This window comes from Tachysurus vachellii, chromosome 5 (assembly GCF_030014155.1).
Source record: "Tachysurus vachellii isolate PV-2020 chromosome 5, HZAU_Pvac_v1, whole genome shotgun sequence".
Taxonomy (NCBI): Eukaryota; Metazoa; Chordata; class Actinopteri; order Siluriformes; family Bagridae; genus Tachysurus; species Tachysurus vachellii.
Genome location: NC_083464.1, coordinates 243,458 through 269,832, shown reverse-complemented (window position 1 = coordinate 269,832; position 26,375 = coordinate 243,458). Strand labels below are relative to the sequence as shown.

The following is a 26,375-nucleotide window of genomic DNA, read 5'->3' as shown; positions in this document are numbered from 1 at the left end:
CATGTCATCATGGGTTCATCATCATCGTCATCATCATCGATTGATTTTCTGAGTAGTGTCATTACTGTTTAATTGCTGAGTTTTACTACATATATTTTCATAGATTTTAGGAAGTTTAACTCAAGTACGCTACCTCCAGATAAGGCACACCCTTCTCGAGGGATTGTGGAAATTGTTTTAGTGGTTGTTCCTCCTCCAGGAAGCGGGCGTGATGTCCCTCTGATGCAGGCTGGAACAATCCGTAATTATACACGTCCCACAATGACTCGCTGAGAGAACACACAACCTGCTGCTTCACACTCCAGACGGTCGCATCAGGATCGAACCGCAAACACTTCTGTACATTACACATACACACACAAAAACACAGTGAGTTATACACAAAAGAGACTCAAATAGAGAACCCAAAGCTTCTCCTTCACACTCCACATGCACCAGAGGCGCCAGCATAGACTACAAAATCTTCAACACAAAGATTTTGGAGACTGTTGTAAGAGTAAGGATTTATATTTGCCTTGATAAGATTTTATCATGTAGACCACTAAATGGTGTCATACTAGGTTCTTTTGTTCTTCACAATGTTTTGTTCTAAAAACATAAATCATTTACAGGCATGTGCTGTTTTTCATTTAGCAGCTCCCATTACAGGTTACCACAGTGGATCAGCTGATCAGCATATTTAATTTGGCACTGCTTTTACATTAAGGTTTTTTCAAATTCCCTGCCCAGGAATGGAATTCAAGTCACAGCAATAAGAGCTCTGGACCTTTGCTAAGTCAGTCACTAGAGAACCTATTAATTTATGTACAGATATAATGATCTCGGGCACTAATCCAGTTATACTTGCTCTCTAGAACCTTGTAAAACTACAGATAAGAAAAATGAAACGGAAACTGGAGACCAGTTACCTTCATATATACTTTTATACTTATGTTTACTCATTCATTCATTCATTCATCTTCTACCGCTTATCCAAACTACCTCGGGTCACGGGGAGCCTGTGCCTATCTCAGGCGTCATCGGGCATCAAGGCAGGATACACCCTGGACGGAGTGCCAACCCATCGCAGGGCACACACACACACTCATTCACTCACGCAATCACACACTAGGGACAATTTTCCAGAGATGCCAATCAACCTACCATGCATGTCTTTGGACCGGGGGAGGAAACCGGAGTACCCGGAGGAAACCCCCGAGGCACGGGGAGAACATGCAAACTCCACACACACAAGGTGGAGGCGGGAATCGAACCCCGACCCTGGAGGTGTGAGGCGAACGTGCTAACCACTAAGCCACCGTGCCCCCTATGTTTACTCACTGAGTGATAAATGTGAGCTCCACAACTACAAATTGGAGAGTGTTCAAGTCAAGAAGTGCATAGTATGCAATCTAGTGCAAATAGTGCAGGACAAGTGTCAGTGCAGACAGACAACACAATACACTACAGGAGCAATACAAAAAAACAGCACAGACCAGTGTGCAGTCTGTATTGACCATTGTGCAAATAAGAGGATTTGTAAAGAATAATATAAAGAAACAGTAACAATATTTGTTGGGGTCCTTCCTCACTTTTAATTAGTCTTAGATGTAAGTTGCTTTGAATAAAACTGTAAGCACAGTACCTTAACATTTATTCTTTCCCTGACGCAGTAGATAAAATAGAATAAAGTCATGTAACAGACTTGATTAGTATCTCATTGCCATAAATACTGGTACAATAATATGTTCTGTTAATCCCTCCTCTCCATTTCATTCCCCTGTAGCTTCACAGTGCTCATTCTACATTTTGTTACCATTCAATACTAGCATAATCGCCACCTATCATAAAAATTCAATTAAGGTTAAGGTTAGGGTCGGAGATTTCATTAGCTTTCAGTATACACAAACAAATTAATTAATCCAATGTGGTGTACAGGCTTGGTTCAGTTGGGAGTGATCTAGCTCCTTTAGCCAGTTTGGCTTCATTCCTCCTTCAGTTCACACAGAAACCATTCTCTGCATGCTGAGTGGTAAATAAATTTAGCCCCCACTGCCCTCACTCTGACCAGGCATAGTGTCACATCTGAACTGATTTTATTGTCAACTTTTCTGCATCTTCTGCATTGTTCTATATTGATTGTTTTTTTCAGCCACCTTCCCATGTCCTCATTGCATGCCAAGTTTTCTCCTTTCAAAATATTTCCTTTTTATCCTGAACCCCTTCCTTTTTATTCTAACCTAATCTCAACTACTTCACATTTTTCTTTTTTTCTTCAGATTTGGCCTTATTGTCCTTTTCCCAAGCTCTCCAGAGTTTTCATCTAGCATCCTTCTGAATGTGTCAAGCTCAACCAAAATATACTAGCATCCTTATTGAAATCACTGGGATGTGGTAGCTTAGTGATTAAGGTGTTGAACTGCCAGTTGGAAGGCTGTGAGTTTCAATTTCAGGTCCACCAAGCTGCCACTGTTGGGCCCCTGAGCAAGCCCCTTAACCCTCAATTGCTCAGTTGTTTAAAATGTAAATCATTCTGAAAAAGGGAATTTGCCAAATGCTGTAAATGTATGAAGGCTTATTGGAAATCTTCAACCATACAGAAGCGGTTAAAACTTCTGTATGGTTATGATCTTCACTTCACGTTTATGCTCAAGTCGTTATCAGTTCTGTTACGTTGTCTGTGACACAATATGAGCATCAAGCTTGCGGCGCGTGCACACGCAGTGGCTTCAATCGCTCCCGACAGAACAGTGTTTTCGTGGTTTTCGTCTTGTGCGTCTCGTGAGTCGCAGTGTTTTTGGACGTTTTCATTGCATCCACCTGTCCTTAAACGCACATACAGCCGTGAGTTTCTGCTGGATGTTGGCAGAACCACATTTTTGGAGTTAAACCCCGTGCATGCGGAAGAGCTGCGGGACCTCTGTCTGTTCTGGAGGCCTACACCATCACCGACCCCCACTACTGCATCTCACCCGAAGCGGAAGAGCCACAAGCGACGTGAGAGAAAGCAGAAGAGGGGTAAGCGCAGAGGTATCCGAGCCAGGCTAACGGCTAACCCACACAAGCCAGCTATCCCCACCATCGTACTGGCTAACGTACGCTCTTTGGACAATAAAATGGATTACATCCGATTACTGCGCTCAGCTCGGAGGATTGTAAGAGACTGTTGTGTTTTTGTGTTCACGGAAACATTGCTTAGCAACAGCATTCCGGACGATGCTATTCAGCTTGATCAGCTGACATGCTATCGAGCAGACAGAGCTCTCGTTGCAGGAGGAAAAACTCGCAGCAGGGGCTTTAAAGAGTGTTTCCAAAAATACACCAAACCTTTAACTTTGCAACATGAGGTAATAACATTTTGGTCTTTGTTTACACCACAGAGAGAGGAGCCTACAAAGCCATCGCCCTCCCGCATCTTGGTGCATGAGACCACATCACTGTTATGCTGATGCCTGCATACAGACCACTCATTAAAGTCACCAAACCAGTTCAGAAACAAATTCAAGTGTGGCCTGAGGGGTCGTCGGAGGCTCTTCAAGACTGTTTTGACACCACCAACTGGAATATGTTTAAGCAGGCTGCCACATACAATATGTCACTGCCTACATCACCAAGTGCATTGATGATGTAACAGTCACAAAGACCACCACTGTCCTGGCCAACCAGAAGCCGTGGATGACAGGGGAGGTCTACAGACTCCTGAAGATGCGGAACACTGCCTTCAGAGCTGGAGACGAGGTGGGCCTGAGGACAGCCAGGGCCAACCTATCCCGTGGCATCAGAGAGGCCAAGAGGCAGAACACCAGGAGGATAGCCCATCAATTCAGCAACAGCAGAGACACTCTGAGCCTGTGGCAGGGGATACAGATGATTATGGACTACAAGCCCCCACCACGGACCTGTGACAGCAACATCTCTCTGCTGAACAAGCTGAATGCCTTCTTTGCTTGCTTTGAGAAGCAAATCAGCACCACTGCTCAGAAGACTCCACCTCCTCCCAGTGACCAGGTGATGATGCTGACCCCGGGACAGTGTGAGGAGATCCTTCAGCAGGATCATTATATGCAAAGCTCCAGGTCCTGACAACATTCCTGGAAGTGTACTGAGAGACTGTGCAGTGGAACTTCACTGATGAAGTGCTTTGAATGGCTAGTCATGCACCACATCAAGTCTGCCCTTCCCCCCCTCCCTGGACCCCTTCCAGTTTGCATATCGGCCCAACCGCTCGACTGATGATGCCATCTCAACTGCCCTCCACTCAGCACTCACTCGTAAACAAAAAGGACTCATACGTCAGAATGCTGTTCAAAGACTTTAGTTCAGCATTCATCCCTTAACAGCTCATTCACAAACTGATCCAGCTGGGCTCAACACTTCTCTGTGCAACTGGCTGTTGGACTTTCTGACTGGAAGACCTCAGGCAGTACAGGTCGGCAGCAACACATCCTGCACCATCACACTGAACACTGGGGCCCCCCAAGGATGCGTGCTGAGCCCCCTTCTCTTCACTCTCTTCATTAGGTTTGCGGATGACACGTCTATGGTGAGACTCATTAGCAACGAAGATGAGACAAACTACAGGAGCGAGGTGAAATGCCTGGCCAGGTGTTGCAGTGACAACAATCTCTCTCTGAACGTGGAGAAGACGAAGGAGATTGTTGTCGACTTCAGGAGAGCGCACACTCAGCATGCTCCTCTGACCATCAACGGTGCGACTGTGGAGAGAGTTAGCAAGTTCTTGGGTGTGCACATCACAGAGGACCTCTCCTGGACTGAAAATGCAGCAGCACTGGCCAAGAAATCGCAGCAGCATCTCTACTTCCTCCGCAAACTGAGAAGAGCCAGAGCCACACCCCCATCATGCACACCTTCTACAGAGGCACTATCGAGAGTATTCTATCGAGCTGCATCACTGAGTGGTATGGTGCCTGCAATGCATCCTGCCGGAAGACCCGTGAGACCCGTCTCACCTGCAAAGCCCTCTGCATTGCAGGTGATCCCACCTACCCATCACACAGCTTCTTCAGTCTGCTGCCACCGGGGAGGAGACTGTGGAGTCTCCGGGCCAGGACAAACAGAGTGAATGACAGCTTCATTCATGAGGCTGTCAGGAAGCTGAACTTGCTCCCAAACTTGCCCCCCTTCCCTTTTCTGCCCCAGGCACCATAGATCTATGAACCCACCCCACACCTCCAGACCTTACACACACAGGTCCTTCCATGCACCAGTCACTTTGTATAATATTGGTCTGCTCATTTGCACTTGCAGTTTATCTGCCATATGCCTTGCGTTTTATTTAATTTATATTGTTAATTTATCTGTATGCAGCTTGGGACTGAGAGTAATGCAATTTCAATTCTCTGTATGTACTGTACATGTGGAAGATTGATAATATAGCAAACTTGAACTTGAACTTGAACAGTGGCTTTGATCATGTGGTTTACAGGTTGAGTTAGTGGAAGCGGAGCAAGAGATAGGTGCTTCCCTTTCTCTTGCCATCTCCCGTGACTCTGTTCACTCGGTTTCGGTTTTGGGAACTCGCGCACCAGTTTCTCTCGACCCATAAGAGAGCATGCTGCTTTTTGCTTCGGTCTCTGAGGAGCTCAATGTGGGCAAAAGAGGGGCTGTCCTCTTCTGATCTGCCACCTCAATCAGAATAGGACCATGGCCATGCCAATGTTTTAGCCATTATAGGGCTTGAAAATCATGGGTATGGGGCGGTGCCCAGGATTACAGTGAAACTCACAAGCTATCTCTCTCCTACATCACCTGCATGGAGGAAGCCTGCAGCTGACCTGCTGTAAGAGCTCAAAGGTGGTAGGGAATTAGACCCTTAGGTGTTAGCTAAGTTCTGATGAGCCATGGATCTCACACTCTGTGCCACAAAGTAGACGGCCTGCTACATAGGCCTTTCAATGGCTGTGTTGCATGCCATGGAAAGGCACCTGTGGCTTGATTTAACAGAAATAAAACATTAAGATAGGTTCTTACTCCTTGCCAGTTGATGGCATTCAGGAAGTTTATCCCTTGCCACAATAAGCAACCTGGGCCAACTTCCAGCCACAACCAGCACCCTCCTGGCTCACTCAGAGCTGTGAAAAGGGCGAATGTGGCAGTCCGAGCCCCCGTCTAAGAATATGTGCTTTGCCCAGCAAGGGTTGTGAGGACTTATGTCCACGTCTCAAGCTCGTAACTCCTCCTCCATGTTTGTCTGTTTAGGGAGCCGGAAGCTTCTTAGCATCGGTCCTCACTCCACTAGTGGTATCGCCTTTCCAGTGCCTTAGCCAGGGTGTTCCCATTAAAGATATTTGGGCTGTGGTGGGTTGGTCCTCTCCACACACCTTTATCAGGTTGTATAACCTGGACTTGAACCCCCTCCAGGGTCCCAGGTCCTGCAGGGCTATTGATGTTCTGTTCCCAGTCTGTTTATGCTCTCTCACAACCTCTGGCACAATCATCAACTGGTGTAATGTGGCATGGGTATTGACGTTCCCATTGAGTTCCTTTGAAAGAGAACTACACCAGGTTACATATGTAACCCTGGTCCATGAGAAGGGAACAAAACATCCACTTACACTTCCTTCAGACAAACAGAAGCTGGAGTAATGTGACATAGATGCCCTTATATGGACTTGCTGGTGTGTAATCACTTCAGCTTCAGACACAATTTCCTCAAAGAAGAGTTACAATAGCATCAGCCCTGACACATCTTCTTGTTCCCTTCTCAGGGAACCGGGTTACATACGTAACCTGGTGTAGTGTTTATTCACCACCATCACCTCTGGCTTGATCATTAGATATAAAACGAACTGAAAATCTAACCTAATCCTGAAGTCCTCCTTTCTGGAATTCTTTAGCATCCATTGTCTCTCTTCCTTGAAACAAATTTGACTACACTGATATTAATAAATGTTTAAATAGAACAACAATAACCATGTCAACCTTTGTGTCTGATAACTTTCCCTAGTGTTGTAGAGTCACAATGTGTTCATGCAACAAAAAAACCCAGAAAAAAATATGCTACCAATGAAGCTCTTCTTGCACATTTAAAATAACTAAAAAGTGTAAATATGTAAGGAACATATTGACTGTATGCAATGAACTAATTCTATGAAATAGATGTAGGATACTGATCAACCTCAATAATAGTTTAGAGTTCATTGTAACTGAAATGCAGTAACTCAGTGTAGAACAAACAAGGAGTCAAATCTTTAATAGAACCTTTATTTGTTGTGCATTTATTATTAGGGCTTACTTTAGAAGTAAAGGTCTTATATATTTGTTAGAACAATGGATGCTGTGTGTGATTTTTCCTTTTTACAGCAAGTCTAAAATGTTGAGCAGCTTCACTGTGGTCACACATTCTTCACTGTCATGTAATTAATCACACCTGGAATGTTTTTATAAAATTCATCAGAACAATTCAAAACAACCTGAAATGATTTTATAAAATCCATTAAAGCACAAGCAGGATGAACAAAAAGCTGACAACTCAAAATCATCTTCCCTAGAACTTTGTGTGTGTGTGTGTGTGTGTGTGTCTCTTAACTTGTAACAGTAGTAACACACATTCCTCTCTGCATGGTTTATTAAAAGTCCCTGTGTGTGTGTGTGTGTGTGTGTGTGTGTGTGTGTGTGTGTGTGTGTGTGTGTGTGTGTTTGTGTGTGTATATACCGTCTGTTTGATGTCAGGAATCCCAATCCTGAACACCATCGTATTAAGCTGTGCATCTTCCAGTGGCCCGATTGTGGTCATGCTCCGCTCCATGTGACGCCTCCGAGACTGCTGATTTGTTAAAACTTTATAAAGCTGCTGCTGATTGGCTGGAGTTTGGTGATACATTTCATGACTGGCTGGCTGATGATGTAACACTGCCTGGTTGGCTGAAATACCCCGGTGTCCTGGATTGGTAATTCGCTGCTGCCTATCTCCTCGTTGCCTTCCAATTACGATAGCCGCTGGCTTTAGCCCCTCCCCTTTAACCTCTCGGGTTTGGGTGCTTCCTCGGGTCTGCTTCTCTTCCTGCCCATCCATCATTCCATTGGGCCTATTTTCCTCTTCCGCTTCATCTTCTACTTCTTTATTTTCTGGGGCAGTGAAAAACCGTTTTCCTAGCATCCTTTGTTGTGCCATGTCACCAAGGATCATGGTCGTCATAGCGATGATAAATGGTTGATGATGGCATCATCATCATAGATAGACTATACAATAAGACAAGAAGAGGAGTCAAGTTAATGGCAACAAAGTGATTAATTAACAAACTGTTCAATTTATCATTTTTAGGATAGATAGATAGATAGATAGATAGATAGATAGATAGATAGATAGATAGATAGACAGACAGACACTATGTTATAAAAAATATATTACTAATTTATAGTCCTGTGTGTGTATGTGTGAGTGTCTCTCTCTTTCTCTCTCTCTCTCTCTCTCTCTATTTCTCTATGTAGGACATAACATGGATATAGATATTTTCAGTGAATCCGTCCCCAGAAAATTTAATTGGAGAACTTCCAGGGAACAGATTGTCCCAATTTTATGCCCCGTTAAACAAAAGTGGAACAGCCGAGTTCTGTCCTCTACCCTCATCATTCCATCTCTTGCTCTTTTTCTTTCAACAGTTTATATAAAGTAATAAAGCAATAACAAATAATTAAATAAGCTACACTTTAAATAAGCAGAAGTATTAGTATTGCCTTAACTTGTTGTAACATATCCACCCCACCACCCAAAGGTATGACATAGTCCACACTACAGCTCTGACAATTAACAGCTGAAACTATTTCTTATTAACTCATAACATATGAGAATAATTATTGTGTAAAGAGATGCAAAACATTGTACATATCCCCACTATTCATCTTGAGGTTGAAAGCAGAAGGTGGCTCCACATTACTGTTTTGGGTTTCTAGGCTTGCTCCTCTGGACCCCACACCCAGATCTAACAACAACCTACTCCTGGCCTGCTTTTTTTTTCTACCTTTCACAAACTCCTTAAGATTGTTTTTGGTCTGACTTCTTCCCTGTTTACCAAAACAGCCGAACTGAATTTAAATACCCTGTGACATCAGAGGTGACATCAGGCTCAACAGAATACACAAACCAATTCAATACACAAATAGAATTTTCTTGCATTTACATAGAAACGTTTTCGTACACTCATTTCCATGTTGTGATACAGTATGTCTTATTATGTGAGAATTGCATCGACTAATATCGTGATAATAGTTACTGTTGTCTTCATGTCAAGCTCAGTCCCAGGTGTGATTCTAAGTGGATTTAAATGACTTTTGGTCAACAGTTACCAATTATATCTGATTTAATAAAAATCTATTTACTTAAATTACTTACTGAATTACTTACTGAAGTTCTGAAGTTATTTAATTTAGCTAAAGTTCCAGGTGACAATTTCATTTGCAACATAATAGAATGATTGGGTATTACTTTTTAAAAAGATCACTAATCCGTGGCATTAGAAGGGGTAGGGTCACAAGGTTTTCAGGTGTCTACCAGTGTGATTATATTCACATTTACAGAATTTGGCAGACGCCCTTATCCAGAGCAACGTACAAAAGTATTTATTATACAAATACTTCAATAAAATTCATAAAGGTTGTATTAGAAATTGTTTCAATCATTACGGAATACAAGCCCCCACCACGGACCTGTTACAGCAACATCTCTCTGCTGAATGAGCTGAACACCTTCTTTGCTCGCTTTGAGAAGCAAAACAGCACCACTGCTCAGAAAACCCCACCTCCTCCCGGTGACCAGGTGATGATGCTGACCCCGGGTAGCATGAGGAGATCCTTCAGCAGGATCAATGTACGCAAAGCTCTGGGTCCTGACAACATTCCTGGGCATGTACTGAGAGACATCAGTGCAGTGGAACTCACTGATGTCTTCACAGACATTTTTACATCTCACTCAGTCCATCTGTTGTCCCCACATGCTTCAAAGCTGCCACCATCATTCCAGTCCCGAAAAAGCCGTCTCCATCATGCTTCAATGATTACCATCCTGTTGCACTTACTCCTATCATCATGAAGTGCTTTGAACGGCTAGTCATACACCATATCAAGTCTGACCCCTTCCAGTTTGCATATCGGCCCAACTGCTCGACTGATGATGCCATCTCAACTGCCCTCCAATCAGCACTCACTCATGTGGACAAAAAGGACTTGTACATTAGAATGCTGTTCATAGACTTTAGTTCAGTATTCAACACTATCATCCCTCAACAGCTCAGCAACAAACTGCTTCAGCTAGGGCTCAGCACTTCACTGTGCAACTGGCTATTGGACTTTCTGACTGGAAGACCTCAGGCAGTACGGGTCGGCAGCAACACATCCAGCACCATCACACTGAACACTGGGGCCCCCCAAGGAGCCCCCTTCTCTTCACCCTGTTGACCCATGACTGCACACCATCACACAACTCCAACCTCTTTATCAAGTTTGTGGATGACACGACTGTAGTGGGTCTCATTAGCAACAAAGATGAGACAAACTACAGGAACGAGGTGAGACGCCTGGCCAGGTGGTGCAGTGACAACGATCTTTCTCTGAACGTGGAGAAGATGAAGGAGATTGTTGTCAACTTCAGGAGAGCGCATACTCAGCAATACCCCTCTGACCATCAACAGTGCCACTGTGGAGAGAGTGAGTAGCACCAAGTTCTTGGGTGTGCACATCACAGAGGACCTCTCCTGGACTGAAAACGCAGCAGCACTGGCCAAGAAATCACAGCAGCGTCTCTACTTCCTCCGCAAACTGAGAAGAGTCAGAGCCACATGACCCATCATGCACACCTTCTACAGAGGCACCAACAGATTGAAGGACAGCTTCATTCATCAGGCTGTCAGGAAGCTGAACTCACTATCTAGATCTCACCACAGATCTATGAACCCAACACACCCCTCCAGATCCTACATCCCCAGGTCCTTCCACTCCCCCCTCCCACTAACATACAACAACATGCACCAGTCACTTTGTGCAGCATTGGTCTGCTCATTTTTCACTTTATCTGCATATGCCTTGCACTGTTTTATTTAAATTCCATTGTTAATATTATGCACCTTGGGACTGAGAGAAATACAATGTCAATTCTCTATGTGTATGTACTGTACATGTGGAAGAGTTGATAATAAAGAAAACTTGAACTTGAACTTGATTATTGTAGTCTATATATACAGTCCTTTGAAAAAATAAGAACACCCCATGAAAGCCTGTGTTTTTTTAATAGATAAACATATGGGCATTTGAGCTTTATTTTAACAATATTAGAAGATTCAAGTAATATAACTAAACAAATAAAAGCGAATTTTTTTTGTATTAAATTATCGTTAAAATTTAATTAACAACAAAATGAATTTTTTGTGAGGAAACAGTAACAACACCCCCACATTTATTTGTACTTAAAATGGATAAAATTACCTACAGGTGTATCCCATCAGGTGCATATTATTAGAACATTGTTTTGAAGAGGGCGTGTCTTATTTAAACCTCAGATATTTAGTTTGGTTTGTTCTTAATTGTTGAAGGGAGAGGTTTCACCATAGTGCGATCCAAAGAGCTCTCTGATGCCTTCACAAAGAAGATTGTTGATGTTTATGTGTCTGGTCAGGGATATAAAAATATCTCAAAATAATTTAGAATCAGCTATTCAACACTGTCCGGAAATCATTTACAAGTGGAGAACATTTAAAACAACTGCCACATGGGCAGGTCAGGACATCCAAGCAAATTCACCCCAAGAGCAGACTGTAAGATGCTTAAAAAAATCTCCAAAAACCCTAACCCTGTGTCACAGTTGAATTCAAAGTGCATGAATCTACAATCAAAAAGAGACCTAGGGTTAGGGTTAGGGTTAGATTGAACAACTTTAAAGGTTTCCTCCTTCACACCTCCCATGATCATTACTGTCTAAGAAAAACATGAGGACAAGACTGAAGTTTGGGAAAGAACACAGACAAAGGACAAGACTACCGAAGTAAGTGCACCCCTCACATTTATGTAAATATTTTTTTATATTTTTTCATGTGACAACACTGAAGAAATGACAGTGCTCCAATATAAAGTAGAGAGTGTTCAGCTTGTCAAGCGTGTGTGGCGGCAACCAGGTGAGGAGTACAAAGACAAGTGTGTCTTGCCTACAGTTAAGCATGGTGGTGGGAGTGTCATTGTCTTGGGCTGCATGAGTGCTGCTGGCACTGGGGGAGCTACAGTTCATTCAGGGAACCATGAATGCCAACATGTACTGTGACATACATGTAAGCAGAGCACGATCCCCTCCATTTGGAGACTGGGCCACAGGGCAGTATTCCAACATGATAACGACCCCAAACACACCTCAAAGATGACCACTGCCTTGCTATAAATGCTGAGGGTGAAGGTGATGGACTGGCCAAGAATGTCGCCAGACCTAAACCCTATTGAACATCTGTGGTTAATCCTCAAGGTGGAGGAGCGCAAGGTCTCTAACACCCACCAGCTCTGTGATGACGTCTCTGTGAAAATCCCAGTAGATCAGCAGTTTCTGAAATAATCAGACCAGCCCGTCTGGCACCAACAACCATGCCACGTTCAAAGTCACTTAAATCACCTTTCTTCCCCATTCTGACACTCGGTTTGAACTGCAGCAGATCGTCTTGACCATGTCTACATGCCTAAATGCATTGAGTTGCTGCCATGTGATTGGCTGATTAGAAATTTGCGTTAACGAGCAGTTGGACAGTTGTACCTAATAAAGTGGCCGGTGAGTGTGATATATATATATATATATATATATATATATATGTTTTTAGTGGTATTTTGTGTGTGCATGTTGTACATTGATACTGACTATGCTGCTGTAACACTATCAAAACCTATCAAAAGAAATCTATCAAAATTCTAAATTATGACATGAAGAAATCTTAAAAACAACCAAAATAATAAAAGTAGGATATTTTGTGTTTTTTTACAAATTGCACTTCAGTAAAATTCTCTCGTGGTAGCACTAAATAAGCATTCCCTAAATACCAAAACTAAGGTAAAGAGAAAAAGAGATCATTTATTGTTTGAAGTAGTTTGTTGATAAGTTTGTCCATGATGGTAGACCCTCAAGGCTTTAAGAATTTGTAAAACAGTAAAAAAATAAATAAATAAATAATATATACTATGTAAATAGTGATCTCAATGTCACCAATACTCATTTCTGCTCTCTGACACTCCTGAAGTGCTTGTTCATTTATATTCAACTACTAAAATTTGCTGTAAGGTTTATTATGAGTCCTGACTCATTTTAGATTAGACTTGTGGCCAGAAAATCATTCATTTATTCAAGTGAATAAAAATGTCCCTCAAGTCCATTAACATTGCAGAATGAACAGCAGTGTCCTGGTAAAAGGACACATACATACACCAACTTTTTCTAGAAATTCTACAACAATAACAACATTAATTCTTCTTTTTCTGCTTTCGTCTTTTCCCGTTAGGGGCGCCACAGCGAATCATTTGTTTCGACTTAGCTTTATACTCTGCATCCTCTACTCTTGCACCAATTACCTTCATGTCTTCATTTAACACATCCATATATCTCCTCTTTGTCCTTCCTCTTGACCTCTTACCTGCAGCTCCATCTCCAACATCCTTCTACCAATATAACCATCTCCCTCCTCTGTACATGTCCAAACCATCTCAATCTAGTCTCTCTGTTCTTGTCCCCAAAACAGCCAACCTGAGCTGTCCCTCTGATGTGCTCGTTCCTAATCCTGTCCATCCTCATCACTCCTAAAGAGAACCTCAACATCCTCATCTCTGCTACCTCCATCTCTGCCTCATGTCTTTTCCTCACTGCTACAGTCTCTAATCCATACAGCATAGCTGGTCTCACTTCTGTCTTGTACACCTTTCCCTATGATTCTTCCTGACACTCTTTTGTCACACACACAACACTCCTGACACTTTTCACCACCCACTTCAACCCACCTGCACTCGCCTCTTCGCCTCTTTTAGACTGCACCTCTAAACACTCCTTTGTCAAGCTACTGATATTTGTAGATGACACTACAGTCATCGGTTTCACTCAGGAAGGAGATGAGTCTGCATACAGACAGGAGGTTGAGCAGCTGGCTGTCCGGTGCAATGACAATAACCTGGAGCTGAACATGTTCAAAACTGGGGAGATGATAGTAGACGTCAGGAGAAACTCCCCTGCCCTCCCCCCATTAACCATCATGAACAGCACTGTGGCTGCAGTAGAGTCATTCAAGTTCCTGGGAACCACCAACTCCCAGGACCTGAAGTGGTACATTCAAATTGACTCAATTGTGAAAAAGGCCCAGCAGAGGTTGTACTTCCCTCATCAACAGAAAAAGTTAAACCTGCCACAGGCACAGATGACACAGTTTTACTCAGCTGTTATTGAGTCAGTTCCGTTCTCTTCAATAACTGTTTGGTTTGGGTCAGCCAGCAAATCAGATTTAAGAAGACAGTGTTAGGACAGCAGAAAGGATCATTGGTGTACACCTGCCCAACCTTCAGGACTTATACAACTCTAGCGTGAAGAAAGAGGCAGGTAACATCATTACTCTCACCCTGGCCACAACCTGTTTGCATTTCTCTCTTCAGGAAGATGATACAGATCTCTGTGCACTAGATGTTGCCATATCTGGTTTAACATGGAATACAGGGATTATTACCTGTGTTCTGTAGTTCATTCTGTAATTCATCCTCCATCTCTAATTACTGCCTCTTTCTCAAGTTCTACTTCCCTCCCTCTCGTTCATATACATTCATTCTGTCTTACTACAACAGGGGTTGCAAGTCAGTGATTTGTGTGTCAGTCCCAAGCCCAGATAAATAGAGAGGGTTGCGTCAGGAAAACGTGCCAAATTCATCATGCAAGTCATCAGTGTGAATAACACAATTAATAATAATACAAATATTAATAATAATCATAATAGTAATTATTATTATACTTCCTGGTTCTACAACTAGCACCCAAATCTCTAAACCAAATCTAACCTGATCAAGCCTGAGGCAATGATGGTGAGGAAAAGAGATCATAAGAGGAAGAAACCTTGGCTCATTTGGGTGAGGTTCCCCTCTGAGCCTGGTTTCTCTCAAGGTTTTTTTCTCTTATCATCTCAGGGAGTTTTTTCTCACCACCATCACCTCAAGCTTGATCATTAGGGATAAACGTTAGAGATAAATAGTAAATTTAAATTAATATATTCTGTTATTGTTTCTTCTCTTCTGTTTCTATACTTCTGAAAAAGCTGCTTTGAGACAATGAATTGTTCAAAGCACTATACAAATAAAGTAAAATTAATTGAATTTAATAGTGTACAATGTATGATACACAGTGTAGGGTGTATGATATAGTATGTTGGGTGTGTTCTAGAGAGTGTAGGGTGTATGAGATAGTGTCAGGGGTGTAGTGTGTATGTTATAGGATATAGAGTGTATGATATAGTGTGTAGGGTGTATGTTATAGAGTGCAGGGTGTATGTTATAGTGTGTAGGGTGTATGATATAGTGTGTAGGGTGTATGATATAGTGTGTAGGGTGAATGATATAGAGGATAGGGTGTATGATATAGTGTGTAGGGTGTGTTCTAGAGATTGTAGGTTGTATGAGATAGTGTCCGGGGTGTAGTGTGTATGTTATAGAATATAGGGTGTATGATATAGTGTGTAGGGTGTATGGTATAGTGTGTAGGGTGTATGTTATAGTGTGTACGGTGTATGATATAGTGTGTAGGGTGTATGATATAGTGTGTAGGGTGAATGATATAGAGTATAGGGTGTATAATATATAGTATAGGGTGTATAATATAGTGTGTAGGGTGTATGATATAGTGTGTAGGGTGTATGTTATAGAATATAGGGTGTATGATATAGAGTATAGGGTGTTTGATATAGTGTGTAGGGTGTATGTTATAGAATATAGGGTGTATGATATAGAGTATAGGGTGTATGATATAGTGTGTAGGGTGTATGATATAGTGTGTAGGGTGTATGTTATAGAATATAGGGTGTATGATATAGAGTGTAGGGTGTATGATATAGTGTGTAGGATGTATGATATAGAGTATAGGGTGTATAATATAGTGTGTAGGGTGTATGATATAGAGTATAGGGTGTATAATATAGTGTGTAGGGTGTATGATATAGTGTGTAGGGTGTATGATATAGAGTGTAGGGTGTATGATATAGTGTGTAGGGTGTATGATATAGTGTGTAGGGTGTATGATATAGTGTGTAGGGTGAATGATATAGAGTATAGGGTGTATAATATATAGTATAGGGTGTATAATATAGTGTGTAGGGTGTATGATATAGTGTGTAGGGTGTATGTTATAGAATATAGGGTGTATGATATAGTGTGTAGGGTGTATGTTATAGAATATAGGGTGTATGATATAGAGTATAGGGTGTTTGATATAGTGTGTAGGGTGTATGTTATAGAATATAGGGTGTATGATATAGAGTATAGGGTGTATGATATAGTGTGTAGGGTGTATGATATAGTGTGTAGGGTGTATAATATAGTGTGTAGGGTGTATGATATAGAGTGTAGGGTGTATGATATAGTGTTTAGGGTGTATGACAGTGTGTAGGGTGTATAATATAGTGTGTAGGGTGTATGATATAGTGTGTAGGGTGTATGATATAGAGTATAGGGTGTATAATATAGTGTGTAGGGTGTATGATATAGTGTGTAGGGTGTATGATATAGTGTGTAGTGTGTATAATATAGTTTGTAGGGTGTATGATATAGAGTATAGGGTGTATAATATAGTGTGTAGGGTGTATGTTATAGAATATAGGGTGTATGATATAGTGTGTAGGGTGTATGATATAGTGTGTAGGGTGAATGATATAGTGTGTAGGGTGTATGATATAGTGTGTAGGGTATATGATATAGTGTGTAGGGTGTATGATATAGAGTATAGGGTGTATAATATAGTGTGTAGGGTGTATGATATAGTGTTTAGGGTGTATGATATAGTGTGTAGGGTGTATGATATAGTGTGTAGGGTGTATAATATAGTGTGTAGGGTGTATAATATAGTGTGTAGGGTGTATGATATAGTGTGTAAGGTGTATGATATAGTGTGTAGGGTGTATAATATAGTGTGTAGGGTGTATGATATAGAGTATAGGGTGTATAATATAGTGTGTAGGGTGTATGATATAGTGTGTAGAGTGCAAGATGAGAAGATAAAGGTTTAGGGTGCAGAGCATTAACAGTCAGTCATGACTGTAATAAGGAGTGTAAGCTACAGTAGGAGGTGTTATATGTAGAGCTGTGGTGATGTAGGAGGATGTTGATGATGAAAGGGAGACTGGTAGAGTGATATGATACAGTGGTCTTAATGCCACAAAGCAACATGTTATAGCACATAATATTGCAGTTTATTTAACAAGCTCCACCCACTACCACATCTACAACCAATCACCAATTCCTAATGTGTTTGCCTAATAAAGTTTCTCCATTAAGTTGCGTAATTGTGTGTCATCATAAATTATAATAAACAACTTTAAATGATTATTAGCATGTTGGCACATTTTAATAAATTCTTAAATAACTCGATACCTGCTGAGTGGCTGCTCCTCTTCCTCATTTATTGTTCTTTATCATTCCTCTCTTTGCAGTCTCTTTGCGTAATAAAAATAAAAAAGCAGAAATTAAGGAACGGAAAATAAAGACGGACAATGCCCATTAGAGGAAAAAAGATTTTCGTTTAAATGGAAATAATTTAAGTATTTTGAAATTCAGGAAATAATTCTATCAATAATAATAATTAAAATCCACCAATCCAGTTTAGAGTACATCCACAGTGCAGCTCTCACCCTTCTGTCTCTCTGTCACATGCACACACACTCTGTCTCTCTCTCTCTCTCTCTCTCTCTCACACACACACACACACACACACACACACTCTCTCTCTCTCTCTTTCTCTCTCACACACACACACACACACACTCTCTCACTCTCTCACACACACAAACACACACACTTTCTCTCTCTCTCTCTCTCTCTCTCTCTCTCTCTCTCTCTCTCACACACACACACACACACACACACACACATAATGTTATTCTTTATAATATCTTGATAAAAAAGATTTATATTTGATTTATAATATCAAAAAGATTATGATTCCATGTGCAAAGAAATATTTATTATAAATCATTTTCAAATAATTGTATAAATCTCCATCCTGCTCCAGTTGTAAGCCGTGTGCATCTCAGAACTAATTTTTACACACTCTCTCACACACACACACACACACACGTACAGTAAGTGGGTCATGGACAGACAGAGGAGACAGAAGGAGAGCATGACTGCAGAAAGAGAGAGAGAGTCTTTGTGCAGTGACTCCTACAGCAATCTTTATTTTAAATTTGTAAAATTATGTTATAATTAACTTTTCAGTCCTGTGTGTGTGTGTGTGTGACATCTAATGTCTCCCAATTCACATACCACTTCCTTTAAAGAATGTTTAAAACTCTTTCCCAAGTACACTTCCTCTAGTACAATACTTCAGTTGGGTTGAGATTAAATTAATTACAACACCAGTTAAACTCTAATGCAGTTTCCTTTACTACACACTTGCCCTTGGTGGCCATGTTATAATGTCTTTTTGGGTTCAGGCAAGTGTTTGTGTAGAAAAAACTTCTACTCATTGAAAATTCTAAACAGCTCTGAGGTTTGAACAAAAAACAGGTGATTTTTTATAATATGAATGTGGAGGTCACAAAATAAGCAGCTGCATAGTCTGACTCTGAACACCAGGAACCTTCCCATGTAAATATTGACTTAAATATCAGAGTTCACTGTATAATGAAAATGCGTTTAAGACTTGACTTCGGCACAAGTGTAAAATATGTGGCTGAAAAATCCATTTTCAAAACTGCAGATGCTCTTCACACTGGACTGGAGGTGTGTGGATGAGCTTCATGTCAGTCTTTTTATAGACAATCCCTAATGCTCAGTCCACCCGCCTGCAGCATTCTGGGAGAGAACAGAAACAAGGCCAGAGCCTGGAAGATCCCAGTGCAACCAGATCATTCTTCTATTAGCAAAGATCACTTTAAAAAACCCTTTAAACAGAAGACAAAACATCAGGATAAATACTGGTACAGAATTATATTAACATGAAATATTTTATTACTGATGAAGCTGGACATGGAGTTAGCAGTGCTGTAAACTTCGAGCAGTTTCAGTGGCCTTCTGTACAAATTCAGTAAACATGTATTTAGCATGTAAGGAGGTGATCTGTTTGAAATTCATGTCATGTTAGCTATGTTGTAATAAACATGAAGGATCATCAGAGACGTACGCACCAGGACAGATTCTACTTGCAGCCTATCAGACTTTCAACTCTAACCAATTACACCAGCATTAATAAGACCAAGGTTCTCGTCCATTTATCACTTTATCATCTACACTGGACTCTGGCTGATGGATGGAACTCATTTCAGACTGTCCTCCTAACGTATGAGTAATGTCTCTGCTACTACAATGGTCCTTTGTCTGTGTTCAAACTTTATAGTTTTCAACATTTACTGCTGATTCAGTTTTGAGTGTAAAACTGTAGCCCAAGAATCTCACTGTATATAGATATGAAAATATTACTTTATCTGCATCAAACATTATCTCAGTGTCTTGTATCTAATTTTCTTTCAAATGAATTTATTGTTTTTTTAATTTTTTAATTTATTGTTCTTTTTTTAATACTTTATGTTGTTAAATTCTTTACTTTTCTATCACAGTTCATTTTATTCCTCTTCGCTTTTTTGTTTCCTGTCTTCAAACAGCTAGCAGAGGAAACCCAAATCTTTTTAATATTCCGATCTGATTCAAGTCAAAGATACGTAATATTTACGTATGGCAAACTTTCAGCTTGTCCAGTGTGAGAGCTGCAGCATGATTATTAATTCTTCCTCCATCATTAGCATTAATTTTACTTGTGATAAGTGTTTGTTAGTTAGCTCTCTGACTGAGAAGATTTCAGCTTTAGAGGTGCGCATCCAGACACTAGAGAGGGATAGTGATAGTGATGTAGTTTCTGTTGAGGAAAATCTGGATGCCTTAGGCGGAGTTAGTAACCCTTCAACTCCGGCATTAGAGCCCTCACAGCGGGGTCGCAAAGCTAAAGCTAACGCTAAGGCTTGCTCACGGGCGCACCACACCTCTCCACTTGACATGTCTAACAGGTTTGCTCTTCTCAGTGAAGCACCCACTGAGAATCCTGAAAGAGCTCTGGTTATAGGAGACTCCATCTTAAGGCATGTGAAATTAGCTAAGCCTTTAGGGGCTCCAGCAGCACTGGTTAGGTGTAGTAGGTAATCTTATGGTCTTAGGCAAGCATAGGTACTCGAAGGTAGTTTTCCACATAGGAGCTAACAATATACGCTTTCGTAAGTCAGAGGTTATTAAGACTAATATTGCAGAGGTGTGTAAACTAGCAAATTCGATGTCCGCTGCTGTAGTATGCTCTGGCCCCATCCCAATGTGGTATGGCGATGTAGCTGACAGCAGGTTATGGTCACTGAACTGCTGGATGTCCAGGTGGTGCTCTGTAAACAATGTGGGAGTCAGAGATAATTGCAGTACTTTTGAGGGCAAGGCTGGCCTGTTAGGACGGGAAGGTGTCCATCATTCCACTAGGGAAGGTGCTGCTCTCATTTCTTGCAGTATAGCACATAGTTTAAGAAAAGGCCTAGTTAATCTGTGACAATCCAGAGCCAGGGCCAGGGAGCAGACAAGCAGGCTAATCTGACAGTCTGCTAGCTGCATTGAGTCATCACATAGGGTTTACAATATAGAGACTGTGTCTGTTTCCTGAGCTAAACAAAAAATTATTTAAAAAAAATTGTTTTAGTAACCTTACATTACATTACTAGGACTGTTAAAAATAAGATCTCTTGCATCTAATGCTCTTATTGCTAATGAAATGATTACTGATCAGAAGTTTAGTGTTATGTGTTTAACAGAAACATGGATCAAACCAAAGTGATAAGCATTAAACGAAGCTTGTCTGCCTGCTTATAGTTATATACATCAGCCAGGGGAGGAGGTGTCGCAGTTATTAATGATGAGAAGCTATATGTAGCCACAAAGAATAAGTCTACTGAATCAGTTCCTCTAATTGTCCTCTAAATTTATAATTTATCCCTGTTCCTCTAACAGGGATAAATTATTTTTAATTCTCATTTTTCTTAATATTATTTGAATATTTATTTCTTTTTTATCTTCTGTTTCTATATTTCTAAAGCTGCTTTGAACCAATGTGAATTGTTAAAAGCTCTACACAAATAAATTATATTGAATTGAAACTGAAAAGTAGAGAATGTTTTACAGGGACACAAGGCTGGGCATTCAGCCATACTCAGAGCCTGCTGTAGGATTAAGTGGCCTTTACAGACAGCCGTAAGCCAAGACACACTGACGCAAAAGGATTATGGGTATAGAACAGCTACTGGGGTACAGATAATATATAATATACACTAAGTTGTAAAACAAGTAGTAAAATGTATTTGGTAATATTTAATACTTGGTTGTTTTTTTGTTTTTTTTACTTCATCTGATTGTACAGTATTTACAACTAGCTTTTATTTGTCTGGTGATTAAAATTTAACTTATTTATATCTGGTTTGTGAACTTATTTTTTATTTAAAGAATCATTTTTAAAATACATTTTTATTCTCTAATAAAAATTTTAATAAATTTTATTTAGTTGGCATTTTTATTTAGTGCAGGATTTGTGATAAACACTGAAATAATGGTGTTCTGATCTCCTGTACCTCTGACTAATATATATTCCATCCTCAGGTATGAGTTCTATCATCACACCCCACTGCTGCCTGTCAGTGGTACAGTCCAGCCTTGGGTTTATTCTGCCTTTCCTCATCACTTTAAAATTTTTTGAAAACCAATGTTGATATTTGAAAATCACCAAAACAAACACGCCCCTAACCCAAATGGGTCCCACCCCTGTATCGATAGCTCCGCCCACACATACATACGTAACCCGGGCAACTAATGGAAAGAAATGTGTCTTTATCATAGCTGAAGGGAAGAACAATACGATTGCAGATAAACAAACAAGCAAAAATGACACACAAGCATAATCATGTAAAGGACAAAGGCCTTGTTAGGCCAACCCATATTAGTTCTGTGTAACAAAGCAAAACCAACGTTACTCACCTATCGAGAAGGAAAAAAGCGCCTCGCGTCTTAAGTAAAGTTGGTCAGATATTCACAGATTGGAGTTTCCCGAGTCAATAACTCCTGAGCTAAACGCTGTTACTACACAAAACACGGTTGTAGCTGCGTCTCTACATTACTACGATAGAAAAGAGGTGTTATTTGTGTAGTAACAGCGTTTAGTTCAGGAGTTATTGACTCAGGAAACTCCAATCTGTGAATATGTGACCAACTTCCTGTTCCTTCAGTTCTCTCCAGCGCTGGAAAGCTGATCCTATATTAACACGTCCTACTTCTTACCTTATCGTAAGACTTTCTTCTCTTTCTTTCTTTGTTTTTATCTTCCATGTCAATGTTAAAACCGCTTTCTGCTAGTGTCACACATGCGCACTGAACACTCTCTCCGCCGCATATTGACAAGCCCCGCCCCTTTCTGCTCATTTGCTACACATTTGTTTTGAATTTTGTTTTTGATTTTTTTATTATTCGGCCCGACTCAGTTTTCTGAAGGATTTCTCAAAAATCGGAGACCCTGCCTTTAATTGTGGCAGACTGTTCCTCTAACAGGGATAAATTATTTTTAATTCTCATTTTTCTTAATATTATTTGAATATTTATTTCTTTTTTATCTTCTGTTTCTATATTTCTAAAGCTGCTTTGAACCAATGTGAATTGTTAAAAGCTCTACACAAATAAATTATATTGAATTGAAACTGAAAAGTAGAGAATGTTTTACAGGGACACAAGGCTGGGCATTCAGCCATACTCAGAGCCTGCTGTAGGATTAAGTGGCCTTTACAGACAGCCGTAAGCCAAGACACACTGACGCAAAAGGATTATGGGTATAGAACAGCTACTGGGGTACAGATAATATATAATATACACTAAGTTGTAAAACAAGTAGTAAAATGTATTTGGTAATATTTAATACTTGGTTGTTTTTTTGTTTTTTTTACTTCATCTGATTGTACAGTATTTACAACTAGCTTTTATTTGTCTGGTGATTAAAATTTAACTTATTTATATCTGGTTTGTGAACTTATTTTTTATTTAAAGAATCATTTTTAAAATACATTTTTATTCTCTAATAAAAATTTTAATAAATTTTATTTAGTTGGCATTTTTATTTAGTGCAGGATTTGTGATAAACACTGAAATAATGGTGTTCTGATCTCCTGTACCTCTGACTAATATATATTCCATCCTCAGGTATGAGTTCTATCATCACACCCCACTGCTGCCTGTCAGTGGTACAGTCCAGCCTTGGGTTTATTCTGCCTTTCCTCATCACTTTATCCATATATATATATATATATATATATATATATATACGTATATATATATATATATATATATATATATATATATATATATATATATATATATATACGTATATATATATATATATATATATATATATATATATATATATATATATATATATATATACGTATATATATATATATATATATATATATATATATATATATATATATATATATACGTATATATATATATATATATATATATATATATATATATATATATATATATATATATATATATATAAATATATACGTATATTTATATATAAGTATACGTACATATATATATATATATATATATATATATATATATATATATATATATATATATATATATACGTATATATATATATATATACGTATATATATATATATATATATATATATATATATATATATATATACGTATATATATATATATATATATATATATATATATATACGTATATATATATACATATATATATACGTATATATATATATATATACGTATATATATATATATATATATATATATATATATATATATATATATATTAAAAGGAACAGAAACAGGCAGTTTAGTTTTTATTAAAGGATCTGGCACAATCTAGTAGCGCAAACGATAAAGAAATATATTAAAAACCTGTTTATGTCACAGCAAGAGTAAGTCATAGAGTTTATGTTTTTATAGGCAAAACAAGAATAATAAGCAAAAGGAATCTGTATTAATGTTGTGATTCATGGCTCCACCAGCAGAGGGGGATATAATAACTTTTATACAGAGTTCCTTTCTGACGATGAAACACTGCTGTGATGGTTAGATAATAACCCTGAATTACAAGTTTCAGGCCCTTCATTAACAGATATATCCATCTTGTTTAACTAGCAGAGGAAAAAGTGTCAGTTGTTTAGAATAATATTCTAAATGTCACACAAAATATGAATATGAATTAAACAAATTTGATCTTTATATAAGGTTTTATATAATTGCCAGTTGTAAATGCTTTTTGTATGAAAGGTGTTATTAAGATTACATTATAATGATGATGATGATTATAGTTTTTATATGTCTTCTGTGTCATTTCCTTTAAATGTTAAATATGGGTTGTTGTTTCTTTAGATAAAGCATTAAAGGTGGGGTCTCCGATTTTTGAAAACCAATGTTGATATTTGAAAATCACCAAAACAAACACGCCCCTAACCCAAATGGGTCCCACCCCTGTATCGATAGCTCCGCCCACACATACATACGTAACCCGGGCAACTAATGGAAAGAAATGTGTCTTTATCATAGCTGAAGGGAAGAACAATACGATTGCAGATAAACAAACAAGCAAAAATGACACACAAGCATAATCATGTAAAGGACAAAGGCCTTGTTAGGCCAACCCATATTAGTTCTGTGTAACAAAGCAAAACCAACGTTACTCACCTATCGAGAAGGAAAAAAGCGCCTCGCGTCTTAAGTAAAGTTGGTCAGATATTCACAGATTGGAGTTTCCCGAGTCAATAACTCCTGAGCTAAACGCTGTTACTACACAAAACACGGTTGTAGCTGCGTCTCTACATTACTACGATAGAAAAGAGGTGTTATTTGTGTAGTAACAGCGTTTAGTTCAGGAGTTATTGACTCAGGAAACTCCAATCTGTGAATATGTGACCAACTTCCTGTTCCTTCAGTTCTCTCCAGCGCTGGAAAGCTGATCCTATATTAACACGTCCTACTTCTTACCTTATCGTAAGACTTTCTTCTCTTTCTTTCTTTGTTTTTATCTTCCATGTCAATGTTAAAACCGCTTTCTGCTAGTGTCACACATGCGCACTGAACACTCTCTCCGCCGCATATTGACAAGCCCCGCCCCTTTCTGCTCATTTGCTACACATTTGTTTTGAATTTTGTTTTTGATTTTTTTATTATTCGGCCCGACTCAGTTTTCTGAAGGATTTCTCAAAAATCGGAGACCCTGCCTTTAATTGTGGCAGACTTGCACCCTGGTACAATGACCACACACAAACATTAAAACAATCAAGAAATTGTATCAAACTAAATTGGTAATAAATTGATAAGTAACAGGGACTCTCTTAGTGATGCTACATCAGTGCATCTCAACATTAATTGAAGCTAAATAATAATTATAAAAATGGTGATCCTGAACACTTCTCACCAAACAAATTCAGAATATTATTTTAAAACTAGTTAGTTTGGTTACCATGTAGTAAAATTAGAATATTTACTCCCAACCAAAAGGATGAACTAGTTTATATATTTTACTCTTCAAAATCAATTTGTGTTCTCATTCCCTTATCTGCATGTTTCCTGTAGATCAGTTTAGTCAGATGTGAGTCATCAGTTTAATTAGATTGAAGATTGTGTGAAGGACATCAGACAGCGGACGCTTACTAACTTCCTCCTGCTTAACTCTGACACAGAAGTTCTTGTACCAGGACCACAGACAGACAGAAGTAAGCTTTCTGATTACAAAGTAACTCTGGATGGTCTTTCTATTACATCATGTGCAGCATTAAAAGACCTCGGTGTGATTATTGATCCCGGTCTCTCATTTGAAGCTCACATAAATAATACCACAATGTTAGCCTTCTTTAATCTCAGAAATATTGCTAAGATAAGAAATATAATGTCATTACATGATGCAGAAACACTAGTTCATGCATTTGTTACCTCTAGGTTGGATTATTCTAATGCTTTACTGGCTGGATGTTCCAGTAGGAGCATAAACAAGCTCCAGTTAGTCCAGAACACAGCAGCTAGAGTCCTAACTAGAACCAGAGGATATGAACATATCACCCCATTTTATCCTCATTGTATTGGCTTCCAGTCAAGTTTGAAAAACAATATAAAGACAAAATCAACACTGTCCATCA

General features: G+C 39.4%; 1 protein-coding gene across 1 annotated transcript in view; it reads right to left on the bottom strand.

Moving 5' to 3' along the window:
- LOC132845450 (SH3 and multiple ankyrin repeat domains protein 2) overlaps positions 1 to 26,375 on the bottom strand; it is a 90,732-nt gene that overhangs the window by 63,306 nt on the left and 1,051 nt on the right. Inside the window, exons 2-3 of the mRNA XM_060869422.1 lie at positions 7,655 to 8,181; positions 134 to 337 (exon numbers count right to left, since the gene is read on the bottom strand). Coding sequence (XP_060725405.1) covers positions 134 to 337; positions 7,655 to 8,137 — 687 coding nt within the window. The 5' untranslated portion in view covers positions 8,138 to 8,181. The remainder of the gene's footprint in view (positions 1 to 133; positions 338 to 7,654; positions 8,182 to 26,375) is intronic.